We start from the raw sequence: 24,241 nt of genomic DNA on the forward strand, positions 1-24,241 counted from the left end.
ATATATTTTTTATGTAGATAGATAAATTGTTTGGATATTAAGGATTGCAATAAGTCCAAATTTGTGGAGCAATGAAGGTTATATTCAAATTTCGTCAAGTGGAGGAAAACTAGAGCTGGACGAAAACTAGCGCAATGACCCTATTATATTAAATAAAATTACTCTATTCTCAATTCAAGTGGTTTTATGTACATAATTACAAATGCATTCATAAATATTTACATGTTAAGGAAAGCTAAATAACTAGGGAATGCAAATCGGTTATTTTTTGTATGGAAATAACCGCGGTTTCGGTTAAAAACCGATTATTTCCATACAAAAAATAACCGATTTGCATTCCCTACTAATAACAATCACATCACATAGTACTGGACCCTAGTAAGTTGTAACTTTGGCTGTGAGGTAGGTACAGTAAGGTAACATAGCCATAAACTTAAATTATAAATCTATAGTAATACATTCAAATTTACAAACATTCACAATTAAACTTTTTTCACCAAAATTAAATATTTGATAAGGCTCATACAACTTTAAAACACTATCTACATTAAAAACACAATTATTTACATAACTATTGTTAATCAAAATTAAAAACACCTCATCATTTATATCCATAGTGTCCAGTAAGTAGCTTCCATATTTATATTCGACTTTTTGAATTCGGAACACCAAGTGCTCACCTTTGGGTATTTTGAAATTGGAATTATCAGCCAGGAACCTTTCGTGTTGCCATAGAGAAATGTTAGCATTATGTTTTTTTAAAAGTGAACAAAGTCTGTATGCGAGGCCATCTTTCTTATACCTTATTTTCTTAGATTTTTCTGCTTCTATTATCGAATTGTCTGTGGAGTTCGTGTGTTTTATTGTTTTTACGCTACTTTCATTTGAAGTCATTTGAGTTACAGATATTATTTCTCCATCATCATTAGAAGTATTCTGCGGCGTAGGAGTATTGGCAATTGAAACTTGCGAACAATTTTCAGAACTAAACTGATTATCAAAGAATGATTTAATTTTCTTGATTAAATCCACATTACTAGAACTTTTTGAGCTTTCATTACTATGTCTGTCTTCTAGTTGTATAGAATTCTGTGTTTCTAATATTGGAGTATCTTCAATTTCTATCTTAATGTTATCTTGCATTTTTCTTCGGTCACGTGGAAAATAGTGACTAAGTACAGGAGAAATACTTCTTTTCTCTGTTTGGATTATATTATCATTCTTACTGTCACTAAATAATGTTTTTCTCACCTTCGGACTGTGAACGGGTGATGCAAACTTCTGAGCTATTACAGGACTCTTCATGCTAATAGCTCTCTGTGTACCAGTACACAGTACAGGCGACGTCAGATTAGCTATACTGTTGTTATATTCAGCTGATTTTGGTATCGAATACGTCTTATCAAGAACATTTTCAATCAGCTTACATTTAGTTTTACTAGTTAAAACTGGCGATTTATCACCTTCAATGTCTTTAGTCACGTCAATTATAGTGATATCTAAGTTAGAAACGTTGCTGGGAACCTTCGATTTGCGTTTTCTTTTACGATTTAGTTTCTTGTTGGTTATGTTATTGAAATTCGCTTTGTTGTCGACATCTTCGAACTCGCTGGAGTCACTTGACGACCAGATTATCTCTTCTGAATAATCTTGCGAATTCAATAAGCGAAACTTTGTGGAAAATAGGTTTTCTTTATGTTTTTTCATTTTAAATAAAATACAAAACAATAACAAATTGCGTTGACGACTGACATTTATTTATATTTTTTTAAATATTTTCTTTTTTTTTGTAGTGATGCACCCAGTGTCGATTATGATGCAATATAATCCACCCAAAATCGACGTAATTAATGTTACCATAATCTTATAGCCTGAGTTCCCTGACGCGGTGATAACAATCAAGGGCCCAACCTTTTCTGTTCTCTTTCACGACGCAGCAACTAGTATCATTTCTCTCTCCTCGCTCTTTTAAAATGCCGTTTGTCAAAAAAGGACAACCATACTGTTGACAAGGTGGACTTCAAATCAAGTGTTGCCTTTCTTGATGCGCCCGGGCTGTGTATGTGTGCGTAAAAGCGTATATGTGTGCTCTTTTAGGGATGTAAAAAGTCGATTTTAATCATGTTATATATCGATAAACGCTACACAGCGGAACGAAATAGCGATTAATTGAAGCTTCAATATCTTCGTTAAACATAAACATAATTGAAATGCTAATGGATAATGAATATATTATAATATAATAATATAATTCAATTATTGCGGAACACCTATTTTAGGAGGTATTTATGTATTTTAATTAAATATCTGAACTTTCCCTTGGTTCCCTGCTGGGGCGTGACTATAAAATTGTGATCTGATAACCACAATAAAGAATAAAAGCGTTTTTGGTCATTTTAGGTATCGTTAAGCCTTTGAAGTAAAATTAAAATTGCAAGAGATGTCGATAGTTTATCGATATGACTTTATCGACATGGCTACAGCAACGTGGGCCTCATTGTTAATCGTACACTAAACAAAAGTGGCAACAGTGACAGCTCGCTGAGACACCGTCTATATATATATTATGTCTATGATAACAATGTTTTTTTTTCCACATTATTTACCCAAATATTTGCTAGAGTTTATTATGACAACACTTTCATTTTTGTTATGTTGTCATCATTGACGATATATGGTGTTACTAATGTTTCGAGCTTCTGCAATTTGAGCATTAACTCGAATGTTATTCACGGATTCGAGTTTAAAGCGACTTTGTGCGGCAAGTTGTAGCATAAAGTCAACGTTTTTTTTAAATCAAATGATCAATACTGAATGTATTCAAAGTATAAATTACTTTGTTTTATCATTGATTATCATTTTCAAATAGAAAGTTGCAAATAGAGAACTGAGCGAGTGAGCATATGATATAAAATAATACGGTTATTGAGTACTCATGGTAGCCCAGCAAGATGTCATGTTGGCAGCACTGCACAACTACCGCTTGTTATTTACCAAACTTCACACCGGTGTGCGCTCTCAAAACAAATACGTGCTCGCTGGAACCTATTGTTTATCAGTGCGTTAAAAACACGTTTTATCTTAGCGTTTCTTTAAAATAAATCCAAATAAACTCCCACTAGTGCTGATTGTCGCTAATAAGAACCCTCGTTTAACCCGCGTCAGTTATATCTCGCCACAATGGAAGTCGAGCCCATCGCTTCCGAACTAGAAAACGTGGCGGCGAGTGATACTGATAACGCGAAACCGGCTGACGAGGGCGCCGGGGACGCCGCGACGTCCCACTCCGAGCGTCTGAAACGCCGTCATAGGAATAAGAAGCTCGCAAGAACCAACAGCAAGGAGGGCGGCGTTAGCACGCCGACGCCGCTCCCTAGATATCGAAGCTGGAAAAATAGCCGCAGACCGCGCAATGGCCACGGGCGCGGGCTGCCTAAAAAAGGTAAATTACCAATCTACCTTCAAAGTACGCGATTTAACCTGCCGGCAACGCGGTAGATTTTTCTAGACTTTCTACGGCGTGAATTGAGCCGCAAACGGCTATTTACATAATATTTTGTTTACTACGCACCGGTGGTCACGTAATTATTTTGAGTTCGTATTGCCGCATTTTTCAAGGTCACGCGGGCCCGGCTCTGCGCAGTTACGTCGTACGCTGTTAGGGTTCTTCTTATCGATTGGCGTAGGTCACTAATAGAAGTCGACGTCTTATTACGAAACTAAGCTTGTAAACAACTTTCGATCGCTCAAGGCTATTTTAGGGCTACATCGACAATCCTGCAGGTTTAAGAATAGCGCTTAGCCGGTTGGCTGAATGGATAAAACTTTTTTTTTAATTAATCGCATATCGGCCAAGGTCATTTATGTTTTCCATAAACACAACAAAAGGGTCTGTTTGTTTTATTTTTGTACCAGACAAACAGGTTTTCTGTATTAATTAATTTTCTCGTTTCTTGAGCAACTTTCTCATTTCTGATATGTTTAACAACTTGTTAACAGGACAATTCTTTGAAATTATGCAGTTGGATAATAATGACAAGTAATAGTTTTTCTTGAAATTAATTAGGTACAGTCAAGTGAAAAAATATGTGTGCACTCAACATACTCAGAAATATCTTAGCTCTTAAGTCAGCAAATTAAGAATGGGACATATTTTTAAGTTTTTTTTTTAACATTTAATGTTTATTTCAAAGAAACTATCTATGTGTAACATATTGAATATAAATAAAGTAAGTTGTATGCACCCAACCCATATTATTACACTTTTCTATACAAGTAGTCTTGTATAGTTCGTTACAGAGATGGGCAAAATGTAATCGACTAACGATTAACGATTAAGACTAAAAGAATTAATTGCGACTGACGATTGAAAACGACGACTGATCAATCGTAGTTGTATAGAGTGCAACTAATTTAGTTGCAACTAAATTTTTGTAATCGACTAATTAGTTAGACTATTTTTTCCGCGACTAATGTTAGAAGCAAATTAAATGGAAAACCTCGGTATGGCTATGTTGACAGCCAGCAGATTAGGACTTATTAACGCATGTATAAAAATGAAATAGCACATGTGTTACTTGCGATATTTTGACCATTTTTATGGAGTGTAAAATTTCTCTTATCTAAGGGTAAATAAAGATTGGGTACTTTGTGCATTGACACTTAAAACACAATTTTATAAATAAAACTTTGTATTTTGTTGTTAATCAATGTCAATCGTAAAAATAATAATTAAAATAAAAAAAATATCAAATCAACGTTCTATATACGATAAAATGTTCATATCATATGTTATGATATAAAACATTAAAAAACACACAGTTATAATAAATCAAACTTTGTATATGAAACATTCAAAGCAAAAAGTATCAAAAAATCAAAAAAGCTTATAAATAATCAACATGTTTGTACATAACATTATGCATGCTCAATTAAAATTTGCGAAGTATGTTTTGCATTTGTGACATTTACTTATTATTTAATCAGTGAGTAATATAAGTAATATAAATTTAATCAGTGAGTAATATAAAAAAAATGTTTATAATTAATAAAACAGACACATTTCCAATATTGTGATAGGTTTAAAAATAAAGGATATAATCATTGGTAAATATTTTTTTACTATGTACTTTCTTTACCCATTATATATAAAGTATAACATTCAATACAATATATCAAGCTCTGCATATAATAAACTACATAATCAAAATTTGCTCATAAATATAACCATATAAATGTACTTAAAAATTAGAGTACTCACAACAAATACAACACGAGTAAAATAATCTATAGAATATGTTTACTTTTTTAAGTTCGTTTTCAATACTACTCTTTCTTCAAATAGATGATCTGAGAGCCTATTTTATTTAGGGAGATTCATCATTGTGGCATATGAAAAAACTCTCTCGACAGATGCTGAAGATGGCAAGGGTAGTGACATAGTTTTAATATAGATTTAACCGTGAAATTTAGTCGATTGAAACTAAAACTAATTTAGTTGTTAGTTGTACATTCTCACAACTAATTTAATCGCAACTAAATTAATCGCGATTAAAAAATGACGATTGATATTTTTAATCGATTGATTAGTTAACTAAAAAGTTAATCGATTAATGCCCATCTCTGGTTCGTTATACAAGTAGTCTAGTCTTGTAACCAGACCAAATTAAACTAGTCTAGTAACAAATAATGTATGTAACTTACATTTTAGTTAAAAGGAATCCTAAACTAAAATTTCTTATTATCTATTTTGGATACCTCACCAAGAGGGGTCTCTATTGTTTCCCAAATAGTTTTAAGTCATAATGTATTGTTTTACTTTTCAGGATTGCCATAAAACAAACCTAACCTAACCTAACCTATCTATAGAATAACCTTACGAAAATCCTGAAAAGTTAACGGTTTTATGACTAACGATAATATGGCAAACAATACATTATGACTTAAAACTTTATGGGAAACAAAGGGACCCCCACCAAGAGCGCTGGTGGCCTAGTGGTAAAACCATGCGACTTTCAATCTGGAGGTCGCGGGTTCAAACTCCGGCTCGTACCAATTAGTATTTATACTGCCGCTATAACAACACATACTAAAAACAGAATAAAATAAATATTAAGTGGGGCTCCCATACAACAAACTTTATTACAAGCTTTTATTTAGTTTCACCTGACCATTGTCGTGTCTGTCTGTAATCAAAGAAGAAGAAGAAGATAAATCGGATGACAATGCAATATTATGGTACCATTGAGCTGATCTGATGATGGAGACAGGAGGTGGCCATAGGAACTCTGTGATGAAACAACGCAACCTAATTGTGTTTGGGGTTTTTAGAATTGTCCTAATGAGTATTAGTTGTCTGTCGTAAGAAAAGTACAGTCAGCGATAAAAGTTTGTACCAAAAATGAAATTTTTGCCAATAACTTATTTTTTTCGTTTTTGCCACATGGTACGGAATTCTTCGTGCACGAAACCGACTAGCAAATGGCCGGTTTTATTTTTTCACTCTTAATTTCATAAAGTTATATAACAAATTACCTCCAACCTGATAATTACAACATTTATAGACCGTTGACAAGATAACCAAATCCCTGATAGTGCAACAAAAACAATGTTTAATAATATACTCACTAATAATACCTTCACTTATCTTAAATACCTAGAACACACAACATACAAGAATTATTAATATTGTTAAACTTTTAAGAGCTATATTTGATTGAAAATAATTTTAAAATGGTAAACAACTGATATAATATTACTCACAAACATTATGACATTTATGCATATGCTTGAATATACTTAAGTAGGAATATAATTTATAGTATATATACCTAGTAGGAAGATAATTATTAATAGCTTTTCGGTGAAGGAAAATATTGTGAGGAAACCTGTATACATGGTTGTGCACAAATCACGCGAGGTGTTTTCGGCTACGTTTTGACCCCCCCTCCCCCTTGGTGATATTTCGTGAGGTTTTTGGCTACCCCCCTCCCCCCACACAATCTCACGTGTATTTTTTTTTTTTTCTTTCGACCTTTTTTAAAGATAAATAGTATTGTATATGGAAAATTAGACTCGCTATTTTGAAGTGCAGAGTGAAGATTTATGTTTAACGAAACCGAGAAAAAGTAGCTACACATGTGGTAGGTTTTATTTCTTAGTTTCGTTCAGGGTAGAAAAATACACGTGAGGTTTCCTTATACCCCCCTCCCCCAACGTGATCTATCGTGATTTTTTCGTGACCCCCTATCGAACCTCGCGTGATTTATGCACAAGCCCTACGCCATACATCCATTAAGAAATCCAAATGTGTATGTGAAGTCCCCACAGACAAGACATCCTCCAGACTGAGCATAGTCGCGCTACCCCCTCTGCCACAAATATACGGTAGTTTTACTCCATTTTCGATCAAGTGTCTTTGTGTGACGCCTAAGTGTCTGAACGGACCAATTACGGCACGGGACTCGCTCACCTCGTCCCCCGCTCCCCTGTATTTTTGGCAGCATCGTTTTCATGAAATAATTGCTCTAAGGTCCATCTAGAGCAGCGGTTCTCAATCCTTTTTTTGACGGAACCCTTTTGGAAAGCGAAATACTTGATGGAACCCTACATTGTACATAATTTTAACCTAACCTAAAATTTTTCGTGGAGACTAAAGCATAGTGTTCTAAATTCTTGCGGAACCCCTGCAGGGGTATCGCGGAACCCTAGGGTTCCGCGGAACACACTTTGATAATGGCTGATCTAGAGGATGTCTTGTCTGTGGAAGTCCGCAACCAGTGTGGTTTCTAGCCCAAGTCCTCTCGTGCAGGCCAGTGCCCAGCAGTGGGACGCATATAGCACAAAAGAGATAGGTACAGAAATCAATCTACATACAAAGCGCGCTCGAGCAACGCACACATAGACACTGCTCACGGACACGATATCTCGGACCAGTTGGGACCAGTGCGAGCGCGAGTGCCATCCGCTTGAGACACGCGTCTGTGAACTTTTTTGTGCAATAATGGAGAAACAAAACAAAAAGTTATTATAACTGTACAGTGGACGGTTGTTTAAATTCAACATTAACCGGTGAATTGTCGTTTTTTAAGCTACCAGTGGTTTCAGAGAGAATGCGTATGCGAATTTATTACATTGTACATGAGAATGCGAATTTATTACACTTTAAAATATAATAATCGTGCATTTCGCCAAACTCGAAATCATCGCAAGATATTTTCTGTGGCAAATCTGTAATATAACAATGACATTAAAATGAAAATAGCTATTTGAGTTATTAATGTCATTATTAATTTATATTTCCATTCCTCCCGTTTCATCCTCAACAATAAATCAAACAACTAGATACGAGATACGATACGATGGATACGAGTGCCACTACCACGATAGTTTTTTTGTGCATAAGTCATAGTTCGCAACAATCGCAACCCTAGCGACCGCCGACCGTAGGTATGAAAAGTAAAGAGCTGCTATTTAACTGATCACCAGATTTAATAAAATTTAATACCAAAAAAATCTATTTTACCACCCTAAAATAATGAATGATCACCAAAATTATAACACCATTTTAATGTGAAATGATTACCAATTTTATTACATTTTACTATCCTTTTAAAGGAAATGACACCAAACTAATCATTATTAACCCAAAAATAGTAAATGATTACCAAATTTCAAACCCCATTTTTATGTGAAATGATAACCAAATTTTTACATCTTGCTATCCTATTAAAGAAAATAACACCAAAATAATTATTGTAAACCCAAAAATAGTAAATGACCACCAAAATTAGAACTCCATTTTAATGTAAAATGATAACCAAATTTTTAAATCTTGCTATCCTATTAAAGCAAATGACTCCAAAATAATCACTGTAAACCCAAAAATAGTAAATGACCGCCATAATTGTAGTTTTAATTAAAAATGTGCAAATATTTAATATATCGTTATCCTATTAAATTAATTAATCCACTTCGTCACCTTTTCTAGTAGCATTTTATTTCTGTAACATTCGCAGTTCTAACCTAACCTAACCCACTTTTTCTAGTAGCATTTCGTTTCTGTAAGAGTCGCAGTTCAAACCTAACCTAACCCACTTTTCTAGTAGCATTTCTTTTCTGCAAGGGTCGCAGTTCAAACCTAACCTAACCCACCTTCAAATCAAGAGTGAACAGGCACCTTCTGGGCGAGCTCGCTCCATCGTAGGCCACGTCTACGCCTCGGCTAGTCTGTGGCCATGAGTAAACCCATGCATAATAAAAAAAAAAAAAAACCTAACCCACTTTTCTAGTAGCATTTCGTTTCTGTAAAGGTCACAGTTCAAACCTAACCTAACCCACTTTTCTATTAACATTTCTTTTCTGTAAGGGTCGCAGTTCAAACCTAACCTAACCCACTTTTCTAGTAGCATTTCTTTTCTGCAAGGGTCGCAGTTCAAACCTAACCTAACCCACTTTTCTAGTAGCATTTCGTTTCTGTAAAGGTCGCAGTTCAAACCTAACCTAACCCACTTTTCTAGTAGCATTTCGTATCTGTATGGGTAGAAGTTGAAACTTAACCTAACCTACTTTTCTAGTACCATTTCGTTTCTGTAAGGGTCGCAGTGCTAAACTAACCTAATACACTTACCTGATAGCAATTTAACTTACTTTTCTAGCAGCATAACGAAATACTACTAGAAAACAGCTCTTAGTGCTTATCACGCATTTACACAGACATGGCTCCAACTCCAATACGGGATTGTATTATGGGGTAACAGCACAAATAGTGTAGATTTGTTCATACTGCAAAAAAGGTGTATTAGAATATTAAGTAACATAAAAAATCAAGAAAGTTGCAGACCTTACTTTAAAAAATTAAATATTTTAACTTTACCATCCCTTTACATCTTAGAAACATGCAAATTTGTACGAAAACATCCCGACCTATATAGGAAAACTAAAGACCGTCATACTAGTAACTTGAACTTAAGAAATCAAAATAAGATTGCCCTTCCTGCCAGTAATTTACAAATGAGTAATAAAAGTCCCTATAGCATATCTATAAGAATTTTCAACAATCTTCCTAAAGAAATAGCAGAAGAATTTAAATATGAGAAATTTGTAGGTCACTTAAAAACTTATTTAATAAGTAATTGTTTTTATTCTATACAAGAATTTTTCGATGATAATAAATACCATAAATAGGCATATATATACTATAAACAATTTTTTTGCGACTACTATTTGTTGTGTATTCTGTAACTTGTATAATTGTTTTATGTGTTAGATAACATTGCAATACCCTTACAGGGTGTCATATTGTGGAACATTATTAGTTAAGAACATCTGTATAAACACCAATATGAAAGCAATAAACATATTATATATATTATTATATAAACAAAAGTAGATTAGGTTCAGGTATGCGGTCGGGCTACGGGGGGTTGAGCGGGAGGGGCTAGTAATTTTGGCATCAGTTTACTTTATTTGGTAATATGTATACATTTTTTGGTAATCATAGTGGTTTATTTAGGTGAAAATATCGCATTAATTTGGTCTTCAAGATTTGGTGATCATTAATGATTTTTGGTGATCATTCAATATATTTGGTATTTGAATACAATTTGAAGTGCAGTCGTAATTAAAATGGTGGTTCTTTTGTATTTTTAGGGCTTATTTTTTTGGTGTTCATTAATTTTTTTTGGTAAGCATGATTTTTTTATTTAGGGTACCAAAGTATTTTTTGGTGGTCATTATATTTGTAGCCAAAGTAAAGTACATACATGTGATTGACTTCTGTACTTATCTGTTTTGTGCATATAGGCTGAATTTTTTGTATGCATGAATATAAATTATCATAACAGCAGCAAGTAAAATGCAATTTTCCTGGGCAAATGCCAGAATATTGTGGTGTTGAATGTCTTTCTATTCTATTAAAGTAGGTTACCCATTTACTATTTCTAGGAAATGCACTCTTATTCTTCTGAATTCTGATAGGTCTGCGCCAGGTTTCTTTACCCGGGAAAAATAAAGCAGTTCCTGGGTTTAAGAGTTACACGACCGCGCCGCCAAAACCCATTGTCAAATTTTGGTTTTGTAGGAAGTGTCCTTTCTATATGGTAGTACTATTATTTATTCTGTGATTTAGCTGTGCAAGGATGTCTAGAACAGACCAAGAGAAGTCTGCAATGATTTTGATAGTATAAACAGGCATTGCAAGTGTTATTTTAAACGTCAAACTTCTATATACATAACACCTGCACTGCATAATTAATATAATTATTATATATGCTATCAAAATCGTTGCAGACTTTTCTTGGTCTAACAATAGCAAGTTTTTGAAATACCGGGTTATTCCCACTAGTTACCAGCAAGTTGTTACCAGTGGTAACTACCTACTGGGAATATTTTTCCCACCTTTTACCACTGGTTCAATTTTATTCCCAGTAGTTACCACTGGTAAAAGGTGGGATTTTTTTTCCCAGTAGTTACCAGTGGTATAGTACTATAGTTTTTATTTTTATGTTTGGTACAGGAGGCGCCGGCGGCAAGGGCGTATGGGGAGCCCCGGGCTCCGAACTCCTGGAGGAGTACATGGAAGACGAGAATGACCCCAACTACGACTCGGAAGCCGTAGCCAATGGAGACATCGAGTTCAAGCAGGTCATAGTGGAGGCTGACCCTGAGGAGATCATTGTGAGTACTAGTTTATTACAAAATACAGAATATTCCACCTGTCCAAAGTCAGTGCGTCTCACTCTCTCATTAAGCAAAATGTGAGACGCAATCTACATTGGACAGACGGAATACCACCCTAAGGCAAAAAGTAACCGAAATACGCGAGCAACCACGCCACTTTCATACGCTGCAGCCGGCCGGTCAACGACACCTTCTCATAAATTATGAGGTCCTGGTACTAGCTCCTTGCTAAATTCACTTTTTGGACAGTTTTTTCTCGTTTTTGGCCACAGTAGCCTGGAGACTAACAAGCAACGCTATAATGAATATTATAATATTTATAATCGAGTCGGGAGTACATAGTGCAAAGTATGCAGTTATAGTTTGGTGTACGAAGTCTTAATCACGACTTAATGCGACGTAGCCAAGACGTAATATACGAATATATTGGATAGATGGAATACCACCCTAAGGCAAAAAGTAACCGAAATACGCGAGCAACCACGCCACTTTCATACGCTGCAGCCGGCCGGTCAACGATACCTTCTCGTAACTCATGAGGCCCTGGTGCTGCTCCTTGCTAAATTAAATTTTTGGACAGTTTTTTCTCGATTTTGGTCTTCGTAGTCTATGGATATTGCTATTTTAAAAGCGTCCCATGCGCGTTTCTGATCTATAATGAATATTATAGTTAAGCTGGTAGACCATAGTTTGGTGAATGGAGTATTCAGATCTTTATTTGCTGATATAGATAGACAAAAGCCATGCAAATACAATAATAAAATAAGTTTTTGGCAAAAATTTCATTTTTGGTACAAGCTTTTATCGCCGACTGTACTTTTTTTTCCACAGGCAACTAATACTCATCGAGACAATTCTAAAAACCCCAAACACAATTAGGTTCCGTTGTTTTATCACAGAGTTCCTATGGCCACCTCCGGTCTCCATCATCAGATCAGCTCGATGATACCATAATGTTGCATTGTCACCCGACTTACGTATGTATGCAAAATTTCAGCTCAATCAGAAACCGGGAAATTGATCAAATTTAACTTGCAAGATTTGATTACACACAGACAGACAGACAACGGTCAGGTGAAACTAAATAAAAGCTTGTAAAATACCACAAAAAAGTAACAAAACAAAAGAAATCTAGAAATCACCAACAGTTAACTGATAAATTCGATTGCATAAATTAGTTGTATAAATAAAGAGAGATGTCAAAATAGTTATAATTTGGTTCAGAACTTCATACAATGTTCGGTGTCAATAAGAAGGATTTAAACTATGTCAAATATGAACTTCATTAAAATTGGGTATAATATTCGTTTAGGCTGTAAAAGGACCTACACAAACAAGATAGTTTTCACCTCAGCAGCTTGAACAAGGGTACTTTGCTTCTTAAAAACAGTGAGCAAAATGCGATTTTGCTCACTGAGCCCCTCAAGTGACCTTTATAGTCAAATGTCATTTCAACATGCGGGGTCTAATACAAGTTCGATATACTTGGGTTCTATTATCTCTGTCCCTCTAGGTATGTTCTCACTGCTTAGGGTGAAAAATTTTGTGTACTACACGAGATCAAAGTTATTTACATCTCGTGCGCTTTTGAATCCCTTACTACGCTCAAGATTCTAAATTAGATTTATTATAGAATCTTTCACTTGCACGGACTCAAAATAAGCACTCGAAGAAATATCAAACTTTGATCTCTTGTTGTAAAATAGTTAATTTTAAGTTTTTTACTAAATAGTTAAACATTCGTATTTTTCTAAACGATAATCCATTTGACCTATCAAACGATGCAAATAAAATTCACATTTAATAACCTGAGAAGTATAATCAATAGAATTACATAAAAAAGGTAAAGTAACACGGTTCGATTATCTTTAATCGGATATCATCGACCTTGGCGACCAAACAGCGTTATCGACGTTCGACACACTTGAATCAACGTTTTGCGTTTTAAATGTTTATAGTAGAGACGCCCCGAATAGTGAATTTGGCCGAATACCGAATATTCGGCCCCACCTCTCGGCCGAATACCGAATATTCGGCGACCGAATATTCGGCATGAAATGCGAACATTTTGAGTTTATTATGAAAACTGTTCGCCAACAAGTCACACATTTTGCTAACATATATTTTTTTGTTGAACAGAATCAATTAATGTAGTTAGAGTCAATCAAATCAGACCCATGATAAATATAAAATATTCTGTAGTCAACAAATGCTCAAAAACGTACCATGGTATTTAACTAACTTTCCATGAATACATTATATACCTAGATTTTGGTTATTAGGGTTCCGCTTCCGTACCTCAAAAGGAAAAAACGGAACCCTTATAGGATCACTCGTGCGTCTGTCTGTCTGTCTGTCTGTCTGTCCGTCTGTCACCCAAATACGGACATGTAACGTAAACAAATGAATTTTAAACACGGGGGCCACTTTTGGGGGGTAAATGAGAAAATCATAAAATAAAGTTTTTCAAACTATATCATGTTACATATCAAATGAAAGAGCTTATTGTAAGGATCTCAAATATATTTTTTTTATAATTTTGGAATAAACAGTTTAGAAGTAATTCAAGAGAATAGGCAAAAAATGACCATTCCCCCCCCCCTTTATCTCCGAAACTACTGGGTCTAAAATTTTGAAAATATTACATTAAATAGGTCTAGACCTATAGATGACAGGAAAACCTATTAGAAATGTACAGTCAAGCGTGAGTCGGACTTAATTACTTAGTTTTTGATCCGACCCCTACGGATTTTTAAAGAGATTTCACTCACGTTTCACATAAAAAAATACATTGTTAAAAATTGTGTAATGTACGGAACCCTTGGAACGCGAGTCCGTCTTGCACTTGTTTTTTTGTGTAATTTTTCTTTTTAGGTAGGTGCAACAGGTATTCGGTATTCGGCCGAATACCGAATATTCGGCAAAGTGGCCGAATAGGCCGAATACCGAATAGTTGCCGAATATTCGTGGCATCCCTAGTTTACAGCAGGCTAAGGGCTCATTTAGACATGCGAGAACTCGTATGCGAGTTTCATTACATTGCTGTTTTTGATGCGGTAGAATGAGATAGCAATATCACTTGCTCCCTCTAACGCATAAATGCGTCCCCCAGACTGGCCCACGCTGGCCCATTGTGTACAGGGCCTTAAAGTTAACCGCTACTGATAAACTTAAAACAATACGTTCATTAAATTATATTTATTGCGTAGCGGTCGTGGGCGGGGACCGTGGCACGGCGGGACATTGTTGCAATATGTACTTACTAATATTTTACAACTGTTGTACAGTCGCCACCGCAGATATATCGGAGCGGCCAAGGTGCTCACAAATATCTGAACACGCCCCTATTGTCAGGGAGTTAGAGCGCGTGTTCAGATATTGTGAACACCTTGGCCGCTCCGATATATCTGCGGTGGCGACTGTACGAAGCACGGTTGAATGCAGTTGGAGCATTCCATGAAATTGTCTACCGTTGTCCCGTACAAACGCGAAGTTTCTGAAGATTTAAAGGTATAAGAGTTTCCTTTTCTATGACAAATCGTCAAAAATATGCACAGAAAAATAATCGCCTGCTTTAAATGCCGAGAAAAAAGTCGCAACACAGGAAATAAAATGCGTTTGTACGGGACAGCCCGTGGAATGCTCCAGTTTAACCTCTAGCCGCCCAGAGACCTATAAAAAGGTCTCCTGTTCCATCCTAATTTGAACTTTGTGTTGACAAAATAAAATTTTATTTTGCTTGGCAAGGGTTGCCGTATGGCCGGCTAGAGGTTAAATTATTGTCAATAACTCTGATTAGCGCCACTTGCACCATTCCACTAACCCGGGGTTAACCGGTAAAACCTGGGGTTGCCATGGTTACCAGTTACAATTTGACACTGAGTTAACGGTTTAACCGCTTAGGCCCACTTGCACCATTCCACTAACCCGGGGTTAAGCGGTTAAACCGTTAACTTAGTGTCAAATTGTACTGGTAACCATAGCAACTCCAGGTTTAACCGGCTAACCCCGGTTTAGTGGAATGGTGCAAGTGGGCCTTAACGGTTTAAGGGCCACCCCTTATTGGTTTGTCGCTAATCTATCGTATTAGGTAAACCTAATAGTAATGATAGATTTAAGTTTTAATTATTAAATAAATTAAATAAATTTACAACAACATTTATTTTGTGGGGGTTTTCAAGCAAAATATTGTATTTGGGTGAATCAACTTTAAAGGGGCCCACTGATTAACAGTCCGCCGGACGGTATCGGCCTATCAGTTAGAACAAAATTTTGAACAACTGACAGGCCGACACCGTCCGGCGGACTGTTAATTAGTGGGCCCCTTTAGAACACTTGATTTCTTGTCCTTAGACTCCCTAGCAAAGAAAAATCGATTTTTCAATAAACCATGTTGATTTTTGAACTTTTTTTTACACGGGCATTATTAGATCCATAAGTAGTATTTATAAATAACACATTGAAATTAACAACTTGATCATATCCTCCTAAGGCCCAAGGTCCTACATATAGGACCTCTTCAATTCGATGAAATTTAAATCCTATTCAATTGGAAGAGAGTTGCTTTTGCTCTGTTTCGTTCAATTTTCCAACAACGCAAAATCAACTCTATTTCCTACACTATGGGTTCAAAATTCAATGGCAAATTTTGGATTTTTCATTTGTATGGCCAGCCATACAAGCCTCCTAAGGCCGACTTAAAAAAGTTACATTTTGTACGGTAACGCACTAGAAAAATGTTTTCTCGCATACAAAAATCGGGACACGCTATTTTTTTTTTGCCTATTTTCTGCTGCGTTTCCATATAAAATGTAACTTTGACCAAGTTGTTAACTTTAATGTGTTAATTAAATACTTATGGATCTAATAATGCCTGCTTAACAAAAAAGTAAAAAAATCAATATGGTTTTTGATAAATCGTTTCTTTTTTTTGCTAGGGACACGATATCATTATTCTAAAAGTTGATTCACCCATTTATAAGGGTATCACAGAATAAATAATAGTACTACCGTACAGAAAGGACACTTCCTACAAACCCGAAGTTTGACAGCGATTCAGGGTCGAATCATGCTATCCCTTTCTAATATATAGCACTATCCCTTTCGGCTATTTAGGGTTGTCAAAATTCAAGTGATTATCTTATCTGGTCGTGCACGCACAAGGAAGTCAAGTGGTGCCAGACCCTAATAATTGCTCGGAGCAATACTGAGCCGAATGGAGCCGAGTTCGACCGAAGTCAGGAGTGTCTCCCCACTGGTAGTATGGTTTGGAATGTACTATATATGTCATATATACATACATATACGCTCTTTTATCTTCGGACGGTCAATATCTCAGACTGTGTGTCGCGGTTTATTATCTCGTTACAGTTTGTTTGTTATTGTCGTTTCATTTGGCTCGCAAACGCCCCACATGCGAGATATTGCTGATACAAGATATATTTAGAACAGAACGCCAGAACTGAACGCGCGCTGAAAAAATACATTCGTACAATTTTATGGTTTACGATGAATTTGTAAGTTAAATTTGAAAGTTTAACTATACTTCGTTTTTAGGGTTCCGTACCCAAAGGGTAAAACGGGACCCTATTACTAAGACTCTGCTGTCCGTCCGTCCGTCCGTCCGTCTGTCATCAGGCTGTATCTCACGAACCGTGATACCTAGACAGTTGAAATTTTCACAGATGATGTATATATTTCTGTTGCCGCTATAAAAACAAATACTAAAAACAGAATAAAGATTTAAGTGGGGCTCCCATACAACAAAAGTGATTTTTGACCGAAGTTAAGCAACGTCGGGCGGGGTCAGTACTTCGATGGGTGACCGTTTTTTTTGCCTTTTTTTGCATTATGGTACGGAACCCTTCGTGCGCGAGTCCGACTCGCACTTGGCCGCTTTTTTAGCATTAGAAAAAGGGTAAACAATCTTAACGGGAGTCAGGTACGGCCATATTTCCCAAACTAACTCCAAACTACATTGGTAGGTCGCGAGCGAATATTTTGGGTTATTCCCACTAGTTACCACCAAGTCGTTACCAGTTACTGGGAATTTTTTTCCACCTTTTACAGTAGTTACCACCAAACCGAGTTGGTGGTGACTACTGGGAATTATGTTTCCCAATAGTTACCACTGGTAAAAGGTGGGTATTTTATTCCCAGTAGTTACCACCAATATTTTGTTAAGCCGACCACTGACTAACTGGCCGCCTGACGATATCGGCCTGTCAGTTAGAACAAAAATTTGACAGTTCCGAACAACTGACCGGCCGACATCGTCCGGCGGACTGTTAGTCAGTGGTCAGCTTTAGAGTTCAATATGAATAAAAGCAGTATAAATAATATACCAGTGGTAACAACTTGGTGGTAACTGTTGGGAATAACCCAATATTTTGTGGCACCTGAAACTACTAGGGTATCTGAGCGTTGCCAATTACATTTTATGCCCTTTTTAAGACTGCCAATATGTGGGTCCCGAATTTGGCAGTTTTGTTAGGTGGGTTGGAGCCCCAGCTAGGGTTGCCAGATGGCCGGGATTTGGCGGGATTTTTCCGATTTATAGCATGTGTTACCGATTCCCGACAAAGTGAAAATTGTCCCGAAAAACAGCTTCACGTTATAAAACAACAATTTCAAGTTCCGACCTATAGTCAAGCGAGCGAGCGACCCGCGTCGAGTTTTTGGTTTGTTCAAGATCTCAAAGAATTTATACTATATTTATATAAAAACGTCTATGGGCAGAGCAGCTGACGTAGTGCCAATAATGTAAATGTAAAAAATGTTTCGTTGTTTTTAATACAATTACTTGAATTTTTTTTCCTGACTTAAGTCCCAAAATCCCGAAAAAATTATATTTTCTCCCGATTTTAGCGCCTTTCGATCTGGCAACCCAGCCCAGTCAACTTTGGGAACCACTGACGTAGGAAGTTATAGCTTTTTTTTTTACATATATCACTAATTCGTACGGATACGGATTTGTTATGTTATAAGTAAAATACTTATGTTCTTATAAAGTAAAGGTGTTGATGAGTTTCACCTTTAAAATACTGACATATATAGTTTAATAGTTTTGTTTATGTTTTAAAATTTTTAATTTGATTATTTTAACAGCCATTTAAATATTTTTACACGGCTGACTGTACTGTCCCTTTTGGCAGCCCTTACAATGTGACGTGCGCGTGCGACGCGTATCAACACGGGTCAATGACAGTCGATGACATTAGGTACCTTCGACGTCAAAAATATGTTTACACTTTTGCACCTTACTCCTTTGTTATAAGGCTAAAAGTGTACACATATCTTTGACGTCTACGGTAACATTCACCATTTACTATTTGTAAACCTTATTTTAAACACATAGAGATCAACTATGATCAGTGTTGATGTTGATGTTAAGGCCCTGCCATACTAATTAATAATGCAAAATTTGCCACAGAAATTTGAACCTTTAGTGTAGGAGATAGAGTTGATTTTGCGTTGTTTAAAAACAGAACGGTACAAAGCAAAAGCAACTCTGTTCCAATCGAATATGAGTTAAATTTCATTGAACTGAATAAGTACTATAGGTAGGACCTTGGGGCTTTCGAGGTTAACTCTGCCTTCGCAAGGCGTCGCAACGTCGGTGCATGAATGCGTGATTGGAGTTTTGAATGCAAGCTACGCTGATGCCAGCAGTGCCACAGATCACCTTAAGTAAAGTCTGTATCTTTATGGCTCCTCTACACGATGGGCCAACGCCGGCCACTCCAAGGGACGCAGCCATGCGGTAGAATGAGATAGCAATATCACTTGCTCCCTCTAACCGGGCGTGCCTCACTCCGCGATTTCGTCGCTTTGCTACAGGTAGCTAAAAGTACATCCGTTCGGCCCCAATTTTGGGGTTTGCCATAAGCCGCGCGTGGCGCTGTCGCCACCTAGCGGCCATATCTGTGCTGATCGTAACAGACTCGTTTTGTTAGAGAGTGAGTCTTCTGTACTTAGTACTATTATTTATTCTGTGCTATAGGTGCTATCATTACATGCGAGAGATTTCTATGGGAAGGCCAAATTTTTGGTATCGTCTTGGATCGTCCCATTCGTTTTTCGTCAAGTTCTTAAATTAGTCTTATTCTGCTTTTGTCACTCATTCTGCATTCGTCACAATCGTCGGTGGCTTTCAATGTAGAATGAGTGACGAAAGCAGAATAGGACTAATTTGAGAACTTGACGAAAAACGAATGGGACGACCCAAGACGATACCAAATTTTTTTTTGGGATCTCGGGGTTGGTCCCATAGGAAAAGTTCAGTATGACCTACCTAATCACCTCGCACAATATGGCTAACGGTCCAAAAATAACCCTGTATATCATTGCATCTTGCATATTAAACTGCAATGAATGGGCGTCGAGTTGTCACCGGTGTTTTTCGCTGGTGTTTTTCTCGTCTAATAATAGCTATGTTTGCGCGGCCGCGTGCCCTACAGCGGGGGTCGTTGAACCCGCCGCGGGCTAGCGTTCGCGAAGGTTGCGCGAGGCATGTGGACCAGCGTAACATGAGCTGTGTTGCGTCACAGAATAAGTCATAGTAAGTAGCAGTAACCACGTACCACCTGGAGGCGCACAGTCAACAAAGAGGTGGCGTCCGCTGGCCTCGACTGGAAGAAAGTCGAGACAGCGCAGGATCGACAACAGTGGAGAACCCTTCTGAGAGCCCTATGTCCCTGATGAGGGATAACAGGATCCCATCATCATCATCATCAAGTAGTAGTAAGAAAATCTCGGCCCAAGCCCTCCTACACATACACTTACGACTCAAATGGCGAGCTTTACTGCACGTCTTGCGGCCGGAAGTTTAAAACAAAACTCGGTTTCGCAAGTCACGTTCGAGCCCATGCACGTCAGGCTTTACTGAATACCTGATACTGATTTGTCTGGGTGTCGCCGTCGACGGATGCGTCTGGGAGGACATCATTATCAATAGTACTATACCGTACAGAAAGGACACTTCCTACAAAACCGAAGTTTGACAGCGATTCAGGGTCGAATCATGATATCCCTTTCTAACTTATGGCACTATACCTTCCGGCTATTTAGCGTTGTCAAAATTCAATGTGTCATGCAAGCAACGGGACATCAAGTGGTGCCAACCCTAATAATTGCTTGGAGCAATGCTGGGCCGAACGGAGCCGAGTTTGCCCGAAGTCAGGAGTGTCACTACACTGAGAGAAAAGTACAACAAAAACACACTTAGAATTACAAAAATAAACTTAATCCGGGGACAAGGAGAGTTAACTAATAGGAACAAATTGACTTTTGCAATTTCTATTAGTTCTTGCAATTTCTATTATCTGTTTGTTGAAATTATATTTGGGATTACTGAGCTGTTTGTAGAAACAAATAAACTTTACAGAAATAGTGAGACGTCCATAATTATTACTAAAACTTCATTTTTTCCCCCAGTACAGAACTGTTTTTTAATTCCTAGTGATGATTTTTCTCTCAGTGTGGTTGCTTTTTATGGTGGTATTCCACCTGTCCAATGTGTATTGCGTCTCACATTGAACAAAGAAATTGGTCTGGTGGAATACCACTCTTAGGCGAGTTATCGTGACCTAGCGCTGGTCGAGCGAACAATTCGCTGGCGTTCGACTAGCGTAAGGAATATGCTTAGGCCTTTCGCATCTAGGGCCTTGGTTGCGAACCGAAGCTATTCACCGGCCTTATGTATACCAAAGATTCATTCATTGTATAAGATGTATTATCTAGTCTTAAAAACGTAATTCAAGACCAAAAAAAGTAAGAAAATGTTGCCATTGCAATAATTTGTTTGTAAGATAGTAAATTCATTTTGATAAATAATCACGCGAAGATAATTTATTCATTAGTAATTTTACTCTTACTATTTAAAAAGGTACTTTTATTTACTTATTTGTACATAAATACAAGACGCGCTAGTAAAAAAGTGGTAACATTTCTTACTTTTTTGGTCTTGAATTACGTTTTGCAGTATACCACGGCTCTTGGGAGCCTGCACTGAGAGAAAAATCATCACCAGGAATTTAAAAAAAACCGGGCAAGTGCGAGTCGGACTCGCGCACGAAGGGTTCCGTACCATAATGCAAAAAAAAAACGGTCACCCATCCAAGTACTGACCACTCCCGACGTTGCTTAACTTTGGTCAAAAATCACGTTTGTTGTATGGGAGCCCCATTTAAATCTTTATTTCATTCTGTTTTTAGTATTTGTTGTTATAGCGGCAACAGAAATACATCATCTGTGAAAATTTCAACTGTCTAGCTATCACGGTTCGTGAGATACAGCCTGGTGACAGACGGACGGATGGACGGACGGACAGCGAAGTCTTAGTAATAGGGTCCCGTTTTACCCTTTGGGTACGGAACCCTAAAAACAGTTCTGTACTAGGGGAAAAAATGAAGTTTTAGTAATAATTATGGACGTTTCACTATTTCTGTAAAGTTTATTTATTTCTACAAACAGCTCAGTAATCCCAAAATAATTTCAACAAACAGATAATAGAAATTACAAGAACTAATAGAAATTGCAAAAGTCAATTTGTTCCTATTAGTTAACTCTCCTTGTCCCCGGATTAAGTTTATTTTTGTAATTCTAAGTGTGTTTTTGTTGTACTTTTCTCTCAGTGTGGGGTCCGCTTGACAACTAATCCCGAGAATTGGCATAGGTATTCGTTTTTATGAAAGGACTGCCATGACCTTCCAACCCAGAGCGCCAAGATCACAACCCTGTACTTACTAGGGTTAAAAACATAAATAAATAAATAAATAAATATAGGACATTCTTACACAGATTGACTAAGTCCCACAGTAAGCTCAAGAAGGCTTGTGTTGTGGGTACTCAGACAACGATATATATAATATACAAATACATACTTAAATACATAGAAAACACCCATGACTCAGGAACAAATATCTGTATCATCATACAAATAAATGCCCTTACTGGGATTCGAACCCAGGACCATCGGCTTCGCAGGCAGGGTCACTACCCACTAGGCCAGACTGGTCGTCAAACATCTATCATCATCAGCTATAGAACACAGATATTAGCGTTATCTAAAAAAAAAGTACATTACATTAATGTCTTCAAAATATCGACTTCTTGGGCTCATTTTAAGGCTCCTCTTCACGTTGGGCCAACGCCAACGAGGGCCGCATTTATGCGTTAGAGGGAGCAAGTGATATTACTATCTCATTCTACCGCATGGCTGCGTCTCTCGTTGGCGTTGCCGTTGGCCCAACGTGAAGAGGAGCCTTTACTCAGAATCATTTGTACATTCAAGCCTCATTCCATACCTACATGAAAAAATGTGTCCCAAGATTTCCTTTCCAGATCGTCACATTTTTGTATGAATATTTTTTTTATTTGTATGAGCGTGACGCACTGGAAAAATATTTTTTCATACAAAATTTTGGGACACATTTTTCATGAATGAGGCGTGAATGTACAAAAACGCTCAAATACATGAATAGAATAATTTATAGCATATCACAAACCAGTTTTACAGGTGGTATATATATTATTGGGTTAGTTTAACTGACGTCCTGTAAGGACACAGCACATGATTTTAGGGTTCCGTACCCAAAGGGTAAAACGGGACCCTATTACTAAGACTTCGCTGTCCGTCCGTCCATCCGTCCGTCTGTCACCAGGCTGTATCTCACGAACCGTGATAGCTAAACAGTTGAAATTTTCACAGATGATGTATTTCTGTTGCCGCTATAACAACAAATACTAAAAACAGAATAAAATAAAGATTTAAATGGGGCTCCCATACAACAAACGTGATTTTTTACCAAAGTTAAGCAACGTCGGGAGTGGTCAGTACTTGGATGGTTGACCGTTTTTTTTTTTGCTTTTTTTTTCTTTTTTTTTGCATTATGGTACGGAACCCTTCGTGCGCGAGTCCGACTCGCACTTGCCCGGTTTTTTCTATTCGCTGGCTTGTTTACCGAGCAGCCTATTCTGTCGTAGACTCGTCCGTATAAAATATGCACGTGTGCCGGTAACTGGGTCTGACGCGGTCGATATCTGTTATCTTTGGATTTGAGACGCTTCACACTTGGCGCGCGAGCGAGTCTTAAGTATTATGAAATGAGAATTGTTTTATAGGCGATTTGTGTCGCTGTACGTCATCATATAAAAAAACAACGGGTTGCACTCCGGGAGTGCCGACAGAATAGGTCAGGAAATGAATGCTCAAAAAACGTTGTAGAGGGAAATGCTAGGAACACAATTTTTGAGTCCGTAACTTTGTTTGGACTAGTTAGGAGGTGAACATATCAAAAGTCCCCGGCTGTAGCCCCGCTGCTGGGGGGTAGAGGGGGATAAGAAGGTCGATTTTTTCGGTTTTCCATTGATATCTTGGAAACTTTGCGTCTTAGCGACATGACTAAAGCTGATAAAATTAGTTACAAGTTTTATCCAGTCAAGTTTTTCGATATCTTGCATGGGATGATAAAATGAGATACCCGCTCTTGAAAGTTTATTTAGGGATTTTAATTTTATCTTGATATCTACATCAGTGAAGCTGTTAGGCCATGTTTGGTAT

General features: G+C 37.2%; 2 protein-coding genes across 5 annotated transcripts in view; one reads left to right on the plus strand and one right to left on the minus strand.

Annotated features, from left to right (window-relative positions):
• Positions 1–166: 166 nt before the first annotated feature.
• LOC134676268 (uncharacterized) lies at positions 167–1,775 on the minus strand. The gene has a single exon (XM_063534635.1). The coding sequence runs from the start codon at positions 1,705–1,707 to the stop codon at positions 439–441; it is 1,269 nt and encodes a 422-aa protein (XP_063390705.1). The 5' UTR covers positions 1,708–1,775; the 3' UTR covers positions 167–438.
• Positions 1,776–2,988: 1,213 nt separating this feature from the next.
• Positions 2,989–24,241, plus strand: part of LOC134676266 (programmed cell death protein 4) — a 37,871-nt gene continuing 16,618 nt past the window's right edge. For all 4 annotated transcript variants that reach the window (XM_063534633.1, XM_063534630.1, XM_063534632.1 and 1 more), the window contains exons 1-2: positions 2,989–3,442; positions 11,516–11,676. In XM_063534633.1, coding sequence (XP_063390703.1) covers positions 3,181–3,442; positions 11,516–11,676 — 423 coding nt within the window. In that variant the 5' untranslated portion in view covers positions 2,989–3,180. The remainder of the gene's footprint in view (positions 3,443–11,515; positions 11,677–24,241) is intronic.

The sequence above is a fragment of the Cydia fagiglandana genome, chromosome 24 (genome assembly GCF_963556715.1).
Source record: "Cydia fagiglandana chromosome 24, ilCydFagi1.1, whole genome shotgun sequence".
NCBI lineage: Eukaryota > Metazoa > Arthropoda > Insecta > Lepidoptera > Tortricidae > Cydia > Cydia fagiglandana.